This window comes from Zea mays, chromosome 6, assembly GCF_902167145.1.
Source record: "Zea mays cultivar B73 chromosome 6, Zm-B73-REFERENCE-NAM-5.0, whole genome shotgun sequence".
NCBI lineage: Eukaryota > Viridiplantae > Streptophyta > Magnoliopsida > Poales > Poaceae > Zea > Zea mays.
Window position 1 is genome coordinate 71,851,265 of NC_050101.1, and position 20,378 is coordinate 71,871,642.

At 45.7% G+C, this 20,378-nt stretch overlaps 3 protein-coding genes across 9 annotated transcripts; 1 reads left to right on the forward strand and 2 right to left on the reverse strand.

Moving 5' to 3' along the window:
• Positions 1-393: 393 nt before the first annotated feature.
• Positions 394-3,735, reverse strand: LOC103629414 (ATP-dependent zinc metalloprotease FTSH 8, mitochondrial). The gene is made up of 6 exons (XM_008650546.4): positions 3,557-3,735; positions 2,721-2,898; positions 2,423-2,639; positions 2,266-2,340; positions 1,661-1,794; positions 394-724 (listed from the first exon to the last, which is right to left on the reverse strand). The coding sequence occupies exons 1-6, from the start codon at positions 3,733-3,735 to the stop codon at positions 641-643; spliced, it is 867 nt and encodes a 288-aa protein (XP_008648768.2). The 3' UTR covers positions 394-640.
• Positions 3,736-4,321: 586 nt separating this feature from the next.
• LOC100384479 (uncharacterized) lies at positions 4,322-5,495 on the forward strand. The gene has a single exon (NM_001177010.1). The coding sequence runs from the start codon at positions 4,390-4,392 to the stop codon at positions 5,086-5,088; it is 699 nt and encodes a 232-aa protein (NP_001170481.1). The 5' UTR covers positions 4,322-4,389; the 3' UTR covers positions 5,089-5,495.
• Positions 5,496-7,203: 1,708 nt separating this feature from the next.
• LOC100193512 (SET domain-containing protein) lies at positions 7,204-17,516 on the reverse strand. Of its 7 annotated transcripts, none has more exons than XR_004849917.1 (17): positions 17,076-17,516; positions 16,647-16,987; positions 16,422-16,527; positions 16,246-16,325; positions 15,715-15,747; positions 14,857-14,968; positions 11,564-11,675; positions 11,307-11,387; positions 11,124-11,188; positions 10,152-10,208; positions 9,569-9,640; positions 9,033-9,278; positions 8,833-8,916; positions 8,391-8,503; positions 8,191-8,283; positions 7,746-7,904; positions 7,204-7,646 (listed from the first exon to the last, which is right to left on the reverse strand). XR_004849917.1 is itself a non-coding variant. In XM_020538794.2 (17 exons), exons 1-16 carry the CDS (start codon positions 17,133-17,135, stop codon positions 7,760-7,762), a joined length of 1,650 nt encoding a protein of 549 aa, XP_020394383.1. In that variant the 5' UTR covers positions 17,136-17,241; the 3' UTR covers positions 7,207-7,646; positions 7,746-7,759. The 7 variants fall into 7 exon arrangements, 3 of the variants coding, with proteins under 3 accessions (XP_008647405.1, XP_020394383.1, NP_001132096.1); XR_004849914.1 differs by having other exon boundaries at positions 8,833-8,959; XM_020538794.2 differs by lacking the exon at positions 8,833-8,916 and having other exon boundaries at positions 7,207-7,646; positions 16,647-16,821; positions 16,888-16,987; positions 17,076-17,241.
• Positions 17,517-20,378: the final 2,862 nt, after the last annotated feature.

A 20,378-nucleotide genomic window follows, 5' to 3' on the forward strand; every position in this document is an offset into this window, starting at 1 on the left:
AGTTTATAATTTTATAAAAATATTGTAAAAAATAATAGCTACCCGATTATCTGGTTATGTACCGGATAGTTCTCGCTCATCCAGATACTAACTGTTTCCGTCATAAATATATCTAACTAGTAAATTTCTCGCGCCTTGGGCGAGGCTTTGGCCGATGTGTTTATATGACTAACATATTATTGTTTTATACATATATTGTATACATATAGAAGGATCAATATGTGTGGGTGACAGGATTATTTGGACATGCAATTAATCGGTAATAGACACAAAACCCCTAACCGCTGGTGATTTTCACTTTACCAAGATAAACCGATTGTACAGTATAATATTTGACTACACTGTAAAGTTAGTGATGCTGTCTCACTAATGTTTCTGTTCTGATTAAGATTACCTGATCTAAAGCTTAGATGCAAATTTCATTCATAATGGTGCATATTGGTGACAAACAACACAATACAGTTCCGACAATATGTGCAACCTATAAGTAAATGTGAGTTTTGCTCTTGGCTCTATATTAGTAAATAAGGTACTAAGGCCAATGTAATACTAAGGTGACTCGCGTATAGAGCTGACCTGAAGATAAAGAAGCAATTGTAAGGTCAAAATCAGTCATCCAAGAATTAAAATGCAGATAATGCTAACATGAATTAGAGACAGGATTTGGTACACAAGGACTTGCAACAGTATTGTTAGTTTTCTGTGGCCCCAAGAAATTGCAGACCTGGAGGGGGACAAGAACCAGTAGTTAGTGTAAAAGTTTAGTTCTGACATTTCATTATTTTGCATATGCAAATGAAAGAAAATTAGTAAGCAATGCATCAGTAAATTAACATCTTAATACAACCAAACAAAAAATTGAACTTGCATATTCACCGAGAAGTAAACATCTACTCTTCCAGATTGAAGACACCTTGTTCGCGGCCAAAATCGAAGGCACAATATTGTAACTCATACTCGGACAGTGCAAATAATTCCATGGTGAGTGAAAGCGCATAGTATCTAATTTTGTATTGAACCTCCTTAAAGATTGAGAAACATTAATTGATCAATAAATCTATCATGACATTCGATGGCAGAGAGAAGAACCAAAAAATAAAAGCAAGCGAGCAGTCATCACCTTCATCTAAGAAAACAATGAATTCCCAATATTGAATTCACAGTCAAAGGCCAGCTAAGAAAATTTCAAGGACAAAGCAAATGGTAGCAAACTAATAATTCTCCCATGCATTGGCGGAAGAGGATCAATGAAAAAGAATTTCAATTTAAGACAGTAAATTACACAAAGGTTACTCTGCAATAGTGTATTGTCTCTAAGCCTCTAAGGTCTTTGTGTCTCTTACAGTTCTACTCCCTAGCGTTTCTTGTACCTTATTGTGATCCTGGGAATTTGACTGGAGGACAGGGCAGAGAGTTAAATACAGTGCCTAGCCTTTTTAAAGACTACATAGTGGCATAGTCTTTTCTCTTCATTTCTTTGAAGTTTGACAAACAAATTTTGCAAGTGTGAACAACACAAACATACATAGAGTACCAGTTCTTAGGGGACTAAAACATAACCCAACAAACATAGCTTACCAGGAAAGGAATAAAATAACAAATGAAACTATCAACTTGCAGAACTATTCTGAACAAGGTTAATAAAGTAGGAAGTAATCACCTCCTTCTGGTCTGCGAAGCTAGATGACATGGATGATAGCATCAGGCCAAGAATCAATAAAGGCGCAAGGAAATTCTGCATCTGTTTCATAGCATTATCCTGAAAATTCCATCCTTCATCTGTATTGGATTCCTCTGCGCGCCAGAATATTGCATTTCATCAGAAGTGAAATAGTTAGCACTGATGTCACAAAACTACACATTGAAGCACAGTGTGCATAAATAATACATCCGTACTCCAAGAGCCATTTATAAAGTATAACTGGTATAACAATTTACCAAAGCAGTTGCAGCTAAGGGTGGTAATGGGCTCTTTAAGGATCGGATCGGATTAGGATGGGGCTCTATTTCTATTCATTTTTGAACTAAAATTATTTTAAAGGCTCAAAAAAAATATGAAGAAACATATGAACCGCGATCCATTACCACCCCTAATTGCAGCAAAAGGGAAATCAACAAATAACACGTTAGTTGGCAACTTGTTAGTCAACTCAAATATATGCACTGATTCCATTTACTATGGGCGCCTAAAAAAGCTATGATATTTGCATCCATAACATGGCTAACATCCTCTACACAGTCAAGTCAAGCGCGAAGGAAACTTACGCTTAGATTCAGACTTGTTTGTACCATCTCCTTTAGGCACCTCCTTCTTACCCTTGGGGTAATAGTTCTCGTAGTCTAAAATCAGAAAGGGGCACCATTTCAGAAACAGAGCCACCAAAACCATTGGTAATAATCTCGTCAAAACGAGGGGACGTACTCTTCTTGGACCCGTCCGAGAAGAGGCGTCGGAAATGTGGGCTGGCGAGGACATATCTCCAATCCACAGTCTTGCCCGCGGATGGATTCCCAAGAGCTGCCGACGAGGCCGCAGTCAGGTAGCTGCGAACAAATCCTGCCGCCCCACCCTCACCGCCGTGGACAGGCGGCTGTAGCGGTGGCGCGGGCGACTGCCGGAGGCCCCCGAGCTGGAAACCCTAGAAGGAGCAGCGAGAGGTCAGACCTACGAGAAGATAGGGGGCCGGGGAGAGGATGAGAACTTGAGAAGGGATACTCGCCTGGCGCGGGCGGGAGGAGCGCGCGGACCGGTCGAGGGCACGGGCGAGGGCTGCGAGCGTCATGTCGGCTGCGGCGGCGGCGGCGCCGTGCGCATGGGAGGGCGGAGGGACCGGGCCGTCCGGATCCAAGCGAGAGGGGTCGCGTCGAGGTCGGGGCGATAGAGGTGTGTTCACCAAACTGCAGCGGAGAAGGGAACGTGAACCAGGTAGAAGCATCTAGAGATGGAAAGCGGTTGAACGATAGAAGCCGTGGATGAACAATCGTGCGGGAGACGAAATTCTGCATACGTGGATAGCCTAGTATGCGTCGTTTCCGTGCGGCTTTAAAGATAAGGAAAATCCATATCGAATCCGAATCCAAAGTTGTACTATTTTACTACTATCTATCTATTAACCTATATCCATCACGAATATAAAAGTATCTAAGTTATTAGTGAAAAAATGTATTTATTTATAGTATCTATATCCGGTACCCTCGCCCCTATCTATATCTCATCCACGACACGAGCGGTGGACCACACACGACACTGGGGAAACTGGAAAATTTCCGCATTTTCATCCCGGCTTCTGCTGGAACTGAAAGTACTAGTAAGTAAGCTACGGCGGTTCGTCCTGGATGTGGATGGGCGGCCCACGCGTGCAGTGCTTGTGCTTCTTGATCACTGACGACCCGGTCGCCTGGCCCAACCCGGGCAGGCCACGTCGAACCCCGTCTCCATCCCCTCGGCGGGTGATGGATTCGGTGGGGCCGGGGCGGGAGGAGATCGAGTAGCAGACGGCGACACCCGATCATCAAGCGTTGAGCGCGGAGGACGCAAGGGCGGACGCGCGGCTACATCGAAACGAGTCCGGACGAGGAGGAGCGGAGGCAGGCGCCTCCGGTCGGTGTCGGGGGCGGCGGCAGGCAGGTAGCCCCACGCGTTTCCGCGGGCGGCGCCACGGCCCTGTCTCCGAGCTGGAAATGATCAACAAGCCGACGGAAAACCAGTGGCCTGCCGCCGCCGCCGCACCGCATGGCGCATGTGCCGAAGCCCACCGGCCGCCGTCACGTGCCCTGCCCACGGCTCTGATATTTTTTTTATTATTGATTCTATTCTACGTTGCCCTGCTAGATTTTTTTCTTCTTCCTTTTTAGAGATTCTCTGTGTGCCCTGCTGATTCTCGGTGTTGTCAGTGAAGCGAGCGAAAGACCGAAGAGGTCTGCCGCCGCCCAAAAGCCAGCCGTTGTCGCCATCTCCACGTGGCCATCTCCTGATCCTCTGTCGCTGCCATGGCGGGGGCCCTGCCGCATGTCAGTCCGCGCGACTTTCCTTAACGGCGACTGCTAAGCAATGGGAATGGGATGGGAGTGGAGCCGACGACGCCACGCTGACGCCAACGCGTCTTCCCCCGCCGCCTCGCCACCGTCCCGCACGCAGCACTGTCCCCGACTCCCCCAGCCAGTCTCCAGCTCACACCTCCCAAGTCCCGCCACGCGCCCGCCCAACTGACTGACTCCCGCCTTCAAACTTCTCCCGCTCCTCCTGATCCACGTACCACCAAATCCTATATATATAAACCAGACCACAACTCCCGACTCCATCCATCGCCAGCCACGCCATCAGCCATCGCGTTCCGCATCGAACCAGCACATCGCAAGACAAGCAGCAGCAGCCACCACTGCCATCACATGGAGTACGCCGCCGTCGGCTACGGCTACGGGTACGGGTACGACGAGCGCCAGGAGCCGGCGGAGTCCGCGGACGGCGGCGGCGGCGGCGACGACGAGTACGCGACGGTGCTGTCGGCGCCACCCAAGCGGCCGGCGGGGCGGACCAAGTTCCGGGAGACGCGGCACCCCGTGTACCGCGGCGTGCGGCGGCGCGGGCCCGCGGGGCGCTGGGTGTGCGAGGTCCGCGAGCCCAACAAGAAGTCGCGCATCTGGCTCGGCACCTTCGCCACCCCCGAGGCCGCCGCGCGCGCGCACGACGTGGCCGCGCTGGCCCTGCGGGGCCGCGCCGCGTGCCTCAACTTCGCCGACTCGGCGCGCCTGCTCCAGGTCGACCCCGCCACGCTCGCCACCCCCGACGACATCCGCCGCGCCGCCATCCAGCTCGCCGACGCCGCCTCGCAGCAGGATGAGACTGCCGCCGTTGCCGCTGACGTGGTCGCGCCCTCGCAGGCGGACGACGTCGCCGCCGCCGCCGCCGCCGCGGCGGCGATGTACGGCGGCGGCATGGAGTTCGACCACTCGTATTGCTACGACGACGGGATGGTGAGCGGGAGCAGCGACTGCTGGCAAAGCGGCGCCGGCGCCGGCGGATGGCATAGCATCGTGGACGGCGACGACGACGACGGCGCCAGCGACATGACGCTCTGGAGCTACTGAGCTGTAGAGTCTGTCTCCAGCGCAGGAGGTTGGGAGAGGAGAGACCACGCTATGGAGCTACTACTGGACTGGGAAGAAAGTGGGGGTGCCGGGAGCGAGTTCGAATTTGAATTCAGAAACTCTGTACTGGCACTGGCACACGCGGGGAACGCGCCACGCAAGGGCGAGCGCTATTTCCCTCCCTTTTTGGGTGCTGGGAGAATAATAAAAAGACCAACAATGAAGGCATTAGTACTACACTTTGTGCGAACTTGAATTAGGCCTTGTTCGTTTGTGCCGGTTTGGTGGGTCGGAACGATTTCTAGTCTGATTAATTTAGGTCTTATTCGTTTGTGTCGGATTGGTGGGTCGGAACGATTTCTAACCGGATTACTTCTCTAATTTATATAAACTTTGATTAACTGGAACGACTCCGGGTGCAACCCAACACAAACGAATAAGCCCTTATATAAACTTTGATTAGCTTTAACGATTTCGGGTGTAATCCGACGTAACTAACCTGATTGTTTTTCTAATTTATATAAATTTTGATTAGCTGTAACAATTTCGGGTGCAATCCAACGTAAACGAACAAGTTCTTTGGTTTTTTTAAGGAAATCTAATTACTTTCCCCTTTTGGCCGCCGGGGACTGGGTGGGAGGGAGTATGTGCCAGCAGCACCCAGCAGTGACGGTGATCCATCCAGTCAGACTCAGACATGCCGCACGTGCTCAAACTATGCGCACGTGGTGACAATCATTTCAGTGCGGAAGCCGGAAGGGTGATTGAGATGGGCAACCGCAGGCACCGGCCTCGTTTGCAGATTCGAAGGCAAAGACGCGTTTGCGCGGGCGGTGACAAAATGGTCTCCTCCAGGTCTTTAATTGTAGACGTTTTTTTGTTATGAAGGGGTGGACTAAATTTTATGACATTTTAGCTTTTTTGCATGCAAGTTTAGCTGATTTTGCCCCGCGTTTAGCCTGCATGGTTCAAGGTTGATGCATATTCTAGTTCTAATTCATATTACTCCATGTGTACTAAGATCAGTAGATTAGCGACAATCACAGCGCGCGCTTTTTACCAACCCACGCATTAACAAAGAAATAAAAAAGGCCTTAATGCATGGTAAGGAGTCGAACTGGACACCTGGGTTCAAAAAAACGTCGTCATAACCGCACGCGCTAAGAGAGAATAATGACTCACAATACCACGTAACTCTATTTAAGAGGAAAACAGGAAACATATACTCTAATTAATGGCTTCTTGGCATGTAAGAACATGTCCAAAACGTCAAGAATTTTAGATCTGGAGGCAGTATCTCATATATGCCAAAGTCTTTCATAAACTTTTTAAAACCATCCAATCCATACGTAATATAATATAAATAACCGAACAAGATCTCATATATTATATAAGCATTTATTGACATACTTATAGATCATAATCTGAATTATATATAATCCACCTAATAACATGTGTTGCTTGTTTAACTTTTTTAACTTATTTAACATGGTCTTAAGGTCTATTTGTTTAGGAATTGGGATTATAATCTATCTAGATTATATAATCTAATTTATTTTAAACTAACACCCGGTTTAAAAAATACTTTAGATTACATAATCTTAGCAGACTATAATCTAGAACAAACACACACCCCTTAGAAAGAGAAAGAAACAAAGAAGCGTGCGAGCGAGACCTCGGCGGTGGCCGGCCGGTGGCGCAAGTTCCAGCACACGGCGCCGCACGTACGACCTGTGGGCGACAGGGAACCATGCATGTGATGTGATTAGCAGGTGGAGGTCGTCGCCGACTCGCCGTCGCTGGTCCCGAGATGAACTTAAAAAAAAACAGGCACCGGCCCTCGTACAGTACGTACTACTACTCGCGCAGAGGTACTGCACAGCTGCAGGTCAGGGCGACCGACAAATCCAAGCCGCCCATGCCAATAATGCCATACCGCGACCCCGTAAGGGCTTGTTCGGTTATTCCCAAAACACATGGATTGGATGAGATTGGAAAAAATTGAGAAGAAGTTTGACTTATTTGGGATTCAAACCCATCCAATCCCACTCAATCCACATGGATTGAGAGCTAACCGAACAAGCCCTAAATAGTGGTAGTACCTGAGCTTCTGCGGAGTGTCCATGACGTCATGTAAGACAAATCTGTCCATCGATTAAAACATAGCAAACCTCCTTGACCGTCTCGGAGTCGGAACTGTGACTCGTGAGACCAGGAGATGCATCTCTGACGAAGGCAAAGTCATCTAGAAAAGAAACGCATTTTGGTAAAACCAGAGCTCTGGAGCTGTCTCTAGATGGCTGTTCGCTGCAGCTCCGCCGCTGCAAGCTGAATCAGGTAAAGCTACAGCCTAGCCGTGGCAGCAAAGTGCAAGACGACGTCTCCTCCACAAATGCCCAGCCAACGGGCAATCCGGAATCCTCGGGAGACGAAATCGTAGTCCTGGAACGGAGTAGTAGTACTTTCGCAAGGGAACGAAACGAAGGCGGTATTCTACTTTCGCAACGGGTGTGCCTCCTTTCACAACCCTGCAGTTCTAACCTTGATGCAGGCAGGGCCTGTCAATGTCATGATCGTAGATAAACAACAGGCTAGTAAAACATAGAAACCTCAGGAATTTCACTCGGAAAACAGAGAGAAGGAAATCAATCTTGTACCAGATGAGAGTCTCTTAGCTCTGTTCTTTCGCAGAAAGCTCCAGAAGATGCTCTACCTCCCTCAGGAACAGCCTCGTCAGCTGCTTTTGCCCTCTCCGGTACACTACACACGAACGGTAGTTTGTCTTTGACTTCCTTTCGTGCTTCTCGCCGCTTTCACTGAGAAAGAATAAAGAGAATGGTTTTCCATATCGTTACGATAACACATGATTGGCAAACTGGTAAACAAAGATGTCTTCTAAAATCTGTTAGCCCCATGCACATCTTGGGTACTGGGGCGCGGTTCATGCTGTATCCTAAAACAGCCATGTTCAATGCTGCCCTGTAGTACATTGCGGGAAACAAGTGTAGTGCCATGCATGGATGTGAATTTAAGATAAGAAAAAATAAAACTTAAGAACTCTTGATGAGAAAAAAAAATGCCCAAAAAAATTGATATGCCCACCTCGCGTAGTCTTCTGGCTGAATGGAATCGAACTGCTCGAGCAGTTCGGCGTCAGATGCTTCTGTTCCAGAGCCCTCTTCAAGTTCAGCCATTCTTGCAAAAGGGAACGTTGTGATCTGTGGGTTGTTCGTGATGCTAGACCAAGGACGGCTATATGGTCCAAAATACATCGACGGGTAAACAAGAGGAGGATTGAATACTTGACCCCGAGAAGATCCACAAGCAAACCCAGTGCACCCTGATCACCGCAGACCTCCCAAATAGCACTTTGGATCGCTGCACAAGATGTTTCTCTGTCTTCACTATATCCAACCTGGCAAGAACAAAGTCAGCAAAGGCCACAGAATCAATTTGCAGTATAGTAACTAGTGCCTTAATGCAAACGAGATGAAATAACTACCATGCCTGTCGTTGCCAAAAAAAAAAAAACAATGGTGATATGCAACAAGTCATATATATATAGGTAGCTGCACACGTTACACCAGTTCGAAAACACCAGTGCTAGTTAGTTTTAAGATTTCGAGAACCTAAGGATTCCATGTTTTGAGTCACAGAAGGATATCAGCTACCAAGACATGCCTAAATCACGCTACATGGTATTCTGCTATTTTGGCACAATAGATGGGTAGGAAAGATTCTTACGTGCGGAGTCACTAGTCTCCTACTCCTTTTTAGTACACAGTTATCAACAGATCAGTTCAGAAGTAGCGAACGAAACACTGATCACTGCATCTCCAAAAAGTGTAGTTTCACGCCTAGAGAATAAAGTCTGAATCTAAATCATGAGATTATAGCCTTAGGAGTCAGCTATTGGCTTAAAATACACAGCAAAAAGTGCTAACCTCTCCAAGTAAAGAAGCAACCTGTTCAAGCTCATGTTCTTGCATGGCAATAGTACGTAGAGTACTCATAAATTCATGAGGGAAAACAATTTTTGGAAGATATGATGGAACTTTGCGTTGACCACTCCAACTAAAACTTGAAAACGGACCAGTATTTTTCTTGCTATCCTTATCTTCACTAGAACGGATACCAAAAAATCCATTATCAAGCAAACTTCTGGGTAGGAGGCACCTCAATTCTCCCTTCTGCAAAATACAGAAGACACAAAGTGAGATTCATGGGGGTAACATGCTTAGAGGGCTTGATCTGGTTAGTGCAATCACCATAATCTTGAGCCTGTCCTGATCAGGGACAAATTTTGAAATCCTTGTACAAATTAACAATCAAAAGCGATATGCAAGGTAATTAATAAGCACAAGTTACTTATTACTAGTAGGTGATTCCCAAAATCCTGGCATGTACAGGTAGCACCTTAATATCATGATAGAAGCAAATGCATGAATAGGCTGGAAAAAGGTTAATCCCTTGACAGTACCTGCATCTCTAGTAGCTTCATTTTTATATCAGCAGACTGGATCTGTCTAAGAGCTTCCAAAGGATAATGAACCTGCACTTAGCAAGTAACCAGAGCTTACTTTATTACACAAATCTTATATAAGTATGCCAAAAGAGGGAAAAATACTGAATCTTAACAATTTAATCTTGTAAACACGTGAAGCCTTCCAAACACCCAATCTAATAATAGTATGGTTTCTGAGTAACTTATACAAGAACAAGACATGGATCTGCTATCTATGAAATTTCAAATCCTAGCTCTATTGACTCAGCAATAAATGAGAAAGGAAATAGTTGTGAATAATGACTTCATCCTTTTCTTTCAATTTTCCACCGCAAGAGTTCATCCTTTCATCCTTTGATTGCTCCAAAGAGCAAAAGAATTAGGTTTCCAAATATCGCAGGATGGTAAACTGCTTAATACCACAGAATTTTAAGGCAAACATTTACTTGGTCAGTTTAATAGCCTGAAATTTGACCTTTCTTTGTTCATTGGCCACAAAGATAAATGGCAAAAATTCCAAATTATTATCTTTTAACACATACATCATTATGAGGGTTACCATGAGATAATCATCAGGATTGTTGTCAACCACAAATCCATAAAGGTACAGTAGTTCCTGTAAGTACACAAAGTACAACACTTCATCAGTAAGGTTATTCTAGTTGTTAAACTATTAAACATTGAAATGCAAAAAAACAAAACCATCTTTTCACCTCTAAGTATGATTATTGTGAAATCTAGAGCAATAATTCAGCATTTGCACTAGAAGTAAATCCATAAGGAAATGAGGATCTAAGAATCCATGTGCCACTCAAATCAAATAACCAGACCACAGGGATAAAAAACCCACATAATCTTCAAGCAGCACATCCCCTCATTTGATTTTGTTCCTTTTAGATTATGCATCGTCAAGACCAGGAAACATTAGATTTTTTCCTGGATTTCTTTGTCCAAATTGTAACTAAGTCTAGGAATACAGATCTAAAGAAACTTCTTGCAAGGGTTTGTACTGTTCCACAAGAGGCAATCACACAAGTATCACGGGTGTCAATTAGGGTGTGTTTGGTTTGACTTTTGGCTTTGGCTTTTGCCCCCTAAAAACCAAAAGCCAACCAAAGGGCTGGATCCAGGAAGCAACTTTTTCTAAAAGCCGACTTTCTCGTAGTGCAAATCTGAAAGCACCCCTGGACCTGCTTTTAGTGGCTTTTCGGATAAAACTGTGAAAACATATATCGAAGAATTTTTAACGACTTTTAGTGGTTTCTACCAAACGGTTTTTAGTTTTTTAACAACTTACAGCAGCTTTTTCCACAGCTCACAGCCCACAGCAACTTTTTTCACAGTCACAGCCCAACCAAACAGACTCTTAGTATATTGCAAAAAGTGTGATAGAGAGCCTAAACAAGAATATGCGAGCGATCCAAGCCATACAACAACAACTATAATAAAAAACAGAAAACTAAAATTAAAAAGAACAAAACATTTGTTATAAACTAATAACACTAGATCTACACATTTTTGTGAGTAATACCTCATTTCCTTTGTTGCCGTAGTTTATGCAGATCTCTGCTCCAGTCTCAGCAGGACTTTTATCAGCTTCAGAAAGAAAGGAATACATGCAATTAATCATAACGGAATAATTATCTTACTGAAAATATTACTCATTTATCATATGGTGAACTGTACAAAAAGAAGGTCGGATCATAAAAGTTACCAAGCAAGAGGTACATTGAAGCAGGAATTCCGGTAGCATTTCCCACAGAATCAACTTCCCATGTTGCCAGTGCCTTTACATCTAGTGAGTACAATCAAACTAACTTATAACAGGGAAAGAGTGATGCTAGACTAACAGATACATCATAAATGTTTTTTTTACAATTTATGTGATTCCATGCAGATATAACCACAGGAATGTCAAACAGGCAATACTTTGTCAGACTGTAGTTGATGAATTAAATATAGAACCCTTACTATGATTGCAGAAATCAATTCCTGGGACAAGGCCCTCAACCCAAATTGACTCTGTGTTACTTGGTTTAGAATTCTCATCAGCACTACAATCCTTAGCTGTAATATCAATTTCCTGCCAAAAAGGAGAGCAAGTATTTTGGCATAATAACATATGGATGAAGAAAACCATTTAGACCAATAGTGATGCCAGGAAGCACGAGTAAAAACATATGGTATATGAAAGCCTCATAAAGTTTCTTTAAGTATTGGTGCATTGCTATGTTAGGAAAAATGACATGAAAACAATTGATCTTATAGGTACTATTATCATACCGGTTCTCTTAAGTCCAAAATAGCTTGAGACTCAAGATTTGTGTCCATGGCACAATGTTGAATTCAGTTTCAACTCTCAAAACCTACAACCCCGAGGAATATTTGATGTGGGGATAGTAGATTGACCTACATATACAAGTGGGAAAGCCATTTTTGGTATGTGTCGGGGATGGTAATTAAGGGGTACCAAACTACACCCCCAAAAAACGTGCTTAAACCTTAAGGACACCCTCGAAGTACGTCTTCCAAGGTCCGGGAATCAAAAACTCCGCTTCGCCCGAGCCCGACCTCGGACAGAGCGTAAATACGGGCAGATCTCCGTCCCGACCGAGGGTCCCCCAGCCCTGGGAAGCTATGTCCGCCTCGCTCGAGCCCATCTCGGGCGAGAGGGACAAGACCCATGGCAAACCTCCCGAAGGTCACCAGGGGACAGCACCTACCCTGCACAGGGTTGCAGGTGTACAGTGGTAACAAGACCACGATCTTGTCAAAGATTCACCAATATAATTACGCATGCGCCGCTGTACATGCACGCCGTCTGCCAACCCCTGATGGGACATGTAATAAGACAGAAAAGCGGACCGGCCCTCCGGCGCAAACTCCGCCTCGCCCGACGCAGGGCTCGCCGTCAGGACAGAACTCCGCCTCGCCCGAGCTCGGCCTCGGCTACCTGCTCCCCTACGAATCCTGCGAAGGGCCACTCCTTCGAACTGTGACAAGAGTCATCAACTCTCAGGACGGGCTCGGTCGCGACCTCGGACGGACCTCCGCCTCGCCCGAGCCTAGTTCTGACCTCGATATCTGTGACGAAGGACACCCCCAACGTCATCGGATACAGTGAAGCTGACACGTCCTCTAAGAAGCTTTTTCCCATATTAAGCATTGTGTCAACCACTACGGTATGGGCAACCCCTCCCCAGAGGGGCTCGAGTACGCGACCAAGCCCTCGGTCTCGGCTCTCAGCAGGAAACAAGCAGGCTCAAGTCAACAATAAAGTACAAGGCCATGCCGTCCACAGGACACGAAGACACTCTCCACGGCAGGAAGGCAGCCCCCGTCTACAAGGTCACGCTCCCCTTAGGCATATAAATAGGGTAGTCCATGGCTCCTCTAGGTGGCGGGCGAACACCTCATAGTTTTCTCCGGACATTCGATATTGGCACATGCCTCAATCATTTTCAGGGACTTGGGGTCTTCCCCTCTCTTGCTCAACTTGTAACCCCTACTGCAGGCACTCCGGTGCGAGTAATATAAGCTTCATCCCCCTTGCTGGAAGTAGGGCCTCGTATAGCCCGAACCAGGATAAATCGTTTGTGTCAACTCGCATCACCATCTGGATCCGGGGCACGTGGTATCATTACACTAGTTGGTTAGGACCACGAGTCCAAACACCGACAGTTGGTGCGCCAGGTAGGGGACTTGTCGCATGCAGCACCTCCAGTTCCCATCAAGATTCCAGATGGCAGACTTTCACCACCCTTTGAGGCTCGGAAGGGTGATCAGGTTCGAGAGCCTGGAGTTCATGTTGCTCGAGATCGAGTACGACATGGTGCTCCTCCCACCGGGTCCCATGGCTAACGCTCAGGAGCGTCTGGCCGCCCATCCCCGTCCTTCTCGTCGTAGGAGATAAAGACGGAACAACCGCAATCATGCCACCCATGGCAACCCATGCCCTGGCAGAGCTCCCGGGTTGACCGATGACGCAGACTCCCTCACGAGGGACTTGGCCAACGTCAATATCACGCCCGGAGTACCACCAGCGGCACAAGCATCCCCGCGTCAACTCTCCTGGCGCCTCCTCCTCCGGCATGGAAAGTACCAACTTCCCACGTCGTTAGGCAGGATGTGCCAGCCACACTAGACCTCCCACCTACGGGTCGGGAGGAACCAGTCACACCTTGGCAGGACGTATCAAGGGCTAGGGAAGAACCGTCTGTGTTCCACCCCATCCCTTTCTAGGCAAGCTTCGACACCAGCTCCATCACCGGCTTGTACGCTGGTCTTCCTTTCCCCTCGGGATGTCTAGACTTCGAGGAGGAAGACGGTCCGAGCTTTGGCATGGACTTCTCCGGGCTGCGCGATACTGAGTCCATGCTGCAGTTCCTATACACATGCAACGAGTTACTCTCCGATGGCTCGGAAGGCTATAGCACCGACGAAGGGAGCTACGACCAAGCCCGGGAGTGCTTCCACGCAGACCAAAGGAGCCCCGGCGAAGGAAAACAGCTTGGCATGCCCTGGGAAGATGACGAGCCACCCCCGCGCATCCGGGAAGCAAGGGAGCCAGGCGGGGCCCAGACCCCTCCTGGGAGTCATGTGGCCCACCTCGAGCAGCTCCAAGAATTGCACGCCAAGCTTGGAGAAGAACAACAGCGACTACAACAACTTCGACAGGTCCTGGAGAAGGAAGCTGCTGGCAAGGCCCTCGACGGATTTGTGATAATAAATCTGGTTTATAAAATTGTTTCTCACATAACTCATCGAGTAAAGCTTTCAATGAGGCTAACATAATCTTCTGCAGATTTGAGTCTTTAAAAAAATGTCATGTGTCATTGTTGTTGTACAATAGTAAAATGGCATCTATTTAGAAGCTAGTGTTACTTGAGCAATGTTAGTATTTAGTTTCTCTTTTGTACACTTCCAGTGCATTATATATGCTATTTTGTGTTGTTTGTCTGTGAATTTTGAATTACCTTCTAGAATAAATTGCTAAAAACAATAAAAACATTGAAACAACAATGGAAAATTTAACAAATACTGATCTCTCAGATGTAATCCGAAAAATCAGAGAGAGCATAAGTTGTGTCGAATTGCAAAATAGTCTTGATAACATAATCTATGTTTAACCATTTTCCAAAATTTCAACACAAACATATGGATGCAAATGGATGAGAAGTAAAATTACAAGCATCGAGTAAATAACAAATAATTGTAAAGAACCTCAGTTTCAAGTATGATGGATTGGAAAGATTGAAATTGACCTGGTGGGCATCATTGTCAGCCCTGGCCTGTTGATCGCCACATGAGCCCAGAAAAACATAAGAATGAGGCAATGGTATGTTCAGTGCTCGAGTCCAGAAGATTGAGTTTGCCCTGTCATAGACTCGTACTGCTAATTAGAGTAAAAATTAACTAGAGATAAGAAAATTGGGATGCCTATATGGCATTTTCTTTAAACTTTTAATTATGTAAACTAAAGAAAGAACTAGTCTTTGACACCATCACTTTAATCAAGTACATATTGCAGATTCCATGATTCTGATCAAATTTTCACCCTGACCACAGGAAAAGGATGCAATGTACACGATGCTAGATATCAAAGCATGTTAACTTTTTTTGGATGAATAATACAGTAACACCTTGCCTTATTTGGTTAAGCTGTTGCTTTTTGTGTGGCTAACTCGTTTATGTAAGTAGCTACGCTGAACATCCAACTACATGGTATATTTGCAGGTACAATAGTATACCTATGCAACAGCAACACCACTAACCATGGTGAAAATGCACTATTTATTATACTATTGTAACAGATGAAACCTAACTAATTTACACTGCATAAACAAAGATAACCACAAACGATCCTTCTGCTTCTTCTCTTGATTACGTCATTTCAGGATAGTCTTTATCAGGTTTATGTACGTAAGTACAGCCCACAGACTGAAGGAGGTTCACCAATCCCATATTCCCATGTACTGTTTACAACATTACATTAATACAGGCTGCCCACAGTCCACAACTCCACATATTGGCATTATCAATCAAGATGGTAAAATGGTATTATTAAGTGAAGGTTGTAGTATGTTGTTTCTGCTTTTAATGCAAACAAGAATATTACATACCAAAGGAAGTCCTCAAACAAAACTTCAACTGAGCTGCAAAACAGTTTTGATAGTATTAGCATTTAACAAATGGAACGTTTCGAGCAGATCAAAAGGAGTACATTTTCAGCAAACATGCTAAAGCAATATGATGAATTTTAGTTTAGGAGAGAAAAACCAGGAGGCACCAGTTTACTTGAGGAGAGGGAATATAATAGAGACAGAATTATATAAGCCTATTTCCTTTTATTTTTGCTTAGTCATAATATAACCATCCCTTCTTGTGTCAAGCAATACTAATGAACCTTTCAGGAAAAGAGAGACAGATGGTACTGGCTTACTTGAGAAGATAGCAGAACAAAAGTGGCATGGAATGAAGTTATATTTATTTTCTTAAGCATGATGCAACGTTCTATCAGTTCTCAGGCTACTAACAACTAAAGAGGAGAGGCCCCACAGAAATTAAAATTCCTTGATTTACAAACGACGCTAAACATGCAGCATGCTTGCTAAATAAATATAAGGACAAAATGCTGCAAATTGAATCCAAACCTTGCTGATTCATCGACATGCAAAAGCTCCTCAACGAGCCCTTTAACCTTCTCATCAAATGAGGATTGCAATGACTTCCTCTGAAACAAAAATACAAAATCCCGTAACGACTGGTTGTCTTCACCACCCAATATCCCCAAGCGTAAGTCTAAAACCAACAGTATGCACATATGAACCTGAATCAACGTAGCTCGGTGCAAAGTTGTCCCTTCCAGTTCGGCAAGCTCTTCCTCAGTAAACCAAAGGGAGCTCCCAAAGGTGCTCGGAAGCATATCCAAGTATCTGCGAATGCAGTGACCCACCGCTTCAGCTACGGTTCGAATTATTTACAAGCGCGCGCCGGGGGGGGGGGGGGGGGGGGGGGGGAGCAGGGGGAATTCAGTAACGGATCGCGGTCTTACGGCTTCCAGAGTGAGCCAGGGCGTCGGCGCTCGGCCATGAGGAAGAGCATGACGAGGAGGCGGTCGTCGACGACTCCGTCCTCTAAGAGCGCGCGGCATCGCGGGCCGACGAGTGGGTCCTGCAGCACCCGCATGGGCGTGATGGCGAGATCGAGCGGTACCACCATCGCCACCCCTGCACAGCGCCGGCGCATCGTCCAGATGAGCCTCGTCGACTCGGGGGAAAGGAGAGGAGCGTTACCGTCGTTGGAGCCCGGCTCGGGGGCGGCGGTGGAGAAGACGCCCAAGCCCTTGCCGCCGCATGCGCGGATCGTGCAGCTGCGGAGGTCGGCGCCGTTGGACTGCGGCGGAAAGGGAGGGTTCGGGGATTAGGGTTTTAGAGGAGAGAAAGGATTGGACGGGACAGGGGAAAGAGAGAGAGGGGGCGACCTGGAGCCATTGGAGGAAGGATTCGAGCTTGACATCGTCGTCGGCAGCGGCGGTGGCCATGGCAGTGTTCGAGTTCGACGGATTGCGCGAGTGAGCGGGAGGGAGCTGACAGGCAGGTGGGCCTGATTGTAGTTGAGTTTTTTACCATTAGACCAACTCCAGCAACCCTCCGTATACCACTCCGCATCCGCATTTTGCACGGTCGCAGGCACTGTTTCGCTCTCCAGCAGTCTCCGCATCCCTCTCCGCAAAACGCACGGCCTGTACCTGCACTCCCCATTTCCACGCTTTCTCTCTCCTCTCCGCAGCTCTCTCGCGTGCGCGCGCGCCTGCTGGCGGGCCCCAGGTGTCATAGACTGCATGCGGAGTGGGATGGGGAGCATTGCTGGAAACGGAGACGGATACGGAGAGGAGAGAGAATGTGTTGGCCGCGCGTTTTAGGGATACGGAGAGGCACACTGCTGGAGTTGGTCTTATAGAACTGGGAACGCTGCCCTCTACTGAAATGAAACTCCGAAGACGTGTTTTTCCTAAAAAATAGGACCACGGAGCGCTGCCGTTTACTGAAAAGGAGAAGGCAAGGCCAAGGGCAGGGATGTCAATACGCTGGCTAACACACAATCAGCTGAAAAGTCAAATATTTGTATATTTTAATTAATATACTTTTAAGCTCATGTCTTGTTTTATAAAGTATAGATCACACACTTTTGAAAAGAATACCTTTTTTATTATAACCCTTGCGTGCAATGTTTTTGAAAAGCGAACGCTCTTTTCGTTAGGTTTTCTTTTAGCTTTGCGTATGGTGAATGTTGTATGTTATTGAGTGGTGTTTGTTCTTCTTGTTTGTTTGTGTGATATTCAGTGATTGATCTAATAGTTGAGAATCAAGTGCTATTCCGTGGAAGAACCTTAAGTTTTCAATAAGCAAGGCAAGTGGACTTCTCCCTCTGCATACTCTGTTTGATCCCAAACAATACATTTAATAAAGTTTATTCTTGGATATATGTCCATAATTTGATGGGTTACCTATTCAGATACACCTAACCTTTCCAACCTTATTCCTTGTTTAACCTGGGTTTATGATTTAATCTAGTAGCTATGCTATTGCTATAACTTTAACTTTATGATGGTACTCCTACTGATGATATCAATGTTCCAAATGTTAAGTTTACATTATTGTTGTTAATCCGGTGATTAAGCAAGATCATATTGTGATAATTGAAACATGGAGTGACCACCCGGGAAAACAGTGCAACCACGAGTGCTATCATGGCTCTGGCTTTGGTAATTAGCTTTATATGCTTAGTGCCTAGCAACCTTACCTGAAATATGGGCAAGAGGGGGAGCGGTGGTGTTGGCAGCCCACGTTAACATGGGGACGTATTCTTGGCTAAGGTACCTCACCCAGGGGGCCTCCACCATCGACTTTGGAAACCTTAGCGGGTTGCTCAGTATTAAGAGTATTCTGTGAAAGCCTCATAGTGGATCCCTAGCCACTCACCTCGGAAGTGTTTACGGGTTTTGGCCGACCCAGGCTAGAGGGGATACATGACTTGTGGGTAAAGTTGTACCACCTCTGCAGAGTGTAAAACTGATATATCAGCTGTGCTCACAGTTATGAGCAGCCTGGACTCCTCACATGATAATTGAACTTGAAGATGGAAATAAATCGAGATACGATGATCTGCCAATGGTTTGCTTAAGTGGTTTCACTTAAGTGTTTTTGATATACTCTTATACCTTTGTTTAATGGGAATACTTGGGATTCACACTTATTAGTAAGACATGTGTTGTTAATAAAATGTTGACCAACTAAAATGCTTACTGCTCAACCTTAGCCTCACATTGTTAAACTTGCATTAGTTTTCCCTCCACTTGCTGAGCCCCGACCATAAGTGAGCTCACACTTGCTTAATTTTGATCAGAAGTTTGCAGATGAAGTTATGATGTTGAGCTCCATGGATGCTAGTCTAGTGATACCCCCGGTCACCTTCCTGTGGATGGATGTCCTTGTTTCGCTGTACTTTGATGAATAAAGGTTAAGACATTATGTCTGTTCGAAGTGTAATATGTTAATATAATCGTTATTTACGCTTTTATGCATTGTTCTTTTGATATATTACACTTGTGACGTCAACATATGTATGTAAATAGATCTTGGCACACATATGCTATGCACCCGACTCTGCCCTTAGAAACAGATGTGACAATTCGAGATCATTTGTGTAAGGCGTGAGAGACTCCAAAGTGTGGAGATTCTTCACAACGAGATATTGTTGAGATAAAGAGAACCATGGTATTCTAGTTGATTGTAGCATCCCAAAAATTCAAATCTTGAAAATTTCTCTAACTCCCTCTAAATTCAAAAAGAATTTCTAATTTCGTTTCAAAATGTTTGTTTGCAAGTTGATATCAACAAATAAGTTATAGTGGTCTATATTCTCTCCAAAATCCTCCACAAAATATCCTACAAATATTTCCCCAGTGATCACCCTCAAATTCTTTTCAGAAATACTGCCCAGATATTTCTCCAGTGACCCCCCTCAAATTCTTCCAGAAATACCGCCCAGATATTTCCCCAGTAATCCCCTTCAAGTTCTTTCCAGAAATACTGTCCAAATATTCCACCGATATATCTCCAAGTATTTTCTTCCTGAGAAATACCTTCAGAATCATTTTTCAAGTCCCTACAAATATTTTCTTCATAACTTTCCTCATGCTCATACGTATATGTATGCCTCCGGTGTCATACGTGAGCTCTACAAGCTAATCTCACTTATACAAGACAAATACATCCTAATCTCCCACTAATCCTCTCATCCTCCCACTAATCCTCTCATCCCTCCCCCTAATCCCCCACCATGGCTATAAATAGAGGGGCAAGGGCCTCCTCTCATGCCACCCCAAGCCATTTCATGGCAACTCTCCCCCCCACACACACCCACTCCATGTTCCACACAAGCACACACTAGCACAAGGATCGTTCGGTCGTTCTTCGATCGTTCGTCCACCTGTTCTTAGTTTGTTCGTTCGTTCGTCCGATCGTTCATGGTTCATTCGTCCGTTCGTCCGATCGTTCGTCCGTTTGCACGTCCAAATAATCTTTGTTCAGCCGTTATGCTGCCGAAATTCCGATCGTTCGTTCGTCCGATCATTCGATCGTTCGTTCGTTCATAGTTCATATTCATCGTTCGTTCATAGTCCCTATTCATCGTTCGTTCATAGTTGCTATTCATCGTTCATCGTTCGTTCATAGTCCCTATTCATCGTTCGTCCAGATAATCTTTGTCCTGCCGTTATGCT

Coding starts and splice junctions, on each gene's coding strand:
- LOC103629414 (XM_008650546.4), bottom strand. CDS start 3,735: ATGCGGTGCGGCGGCGGCGGCAGGCCACTGGTTTTCCGTCGGCTTGTT. Junction 1,795..2,265: donor AAACAAGTCTGAATCTAAGC/GTAAGTTTCCTT, acceptor TCTGGCGCGCAG/AGGAATCCAATACAGATGAA. Junction 725..1,660: donor GCTTCGCAGACCAGAAGGAG/GTGATTACTTCC, acceptor GTCCCCCTCCAG/GTCTGCAATTTCTTGGGGCC.
- LOC100384479 (NM_001177010.1), top strand. CDS start 4,390: ATGGAGTACGCCGCCGTCGGCTACGGCTACGGGTACGGGTACGACGAG.
- LOC100193512 (XM_008649183.4), bottom strand. CDS start 17,135: ATGGCCACCGCCGCTGCCGACGACGATGTCAAGCTCGAATCCTTCCTC. Junction 16,326..16,421: donor ACCGAGCTACGTTGATTCAG/GTTCATATGTGC, acceptor TTTTTGTTTCAG/AGGAAGTCATTGCAATCCTC. Junction 11,676..14,856: donor CTGACAATGATGCCCACCAG/GTCAATTTCAAT, acceptor CCTTTTTGGCAG/GAAATTGATATTACAGCTAA.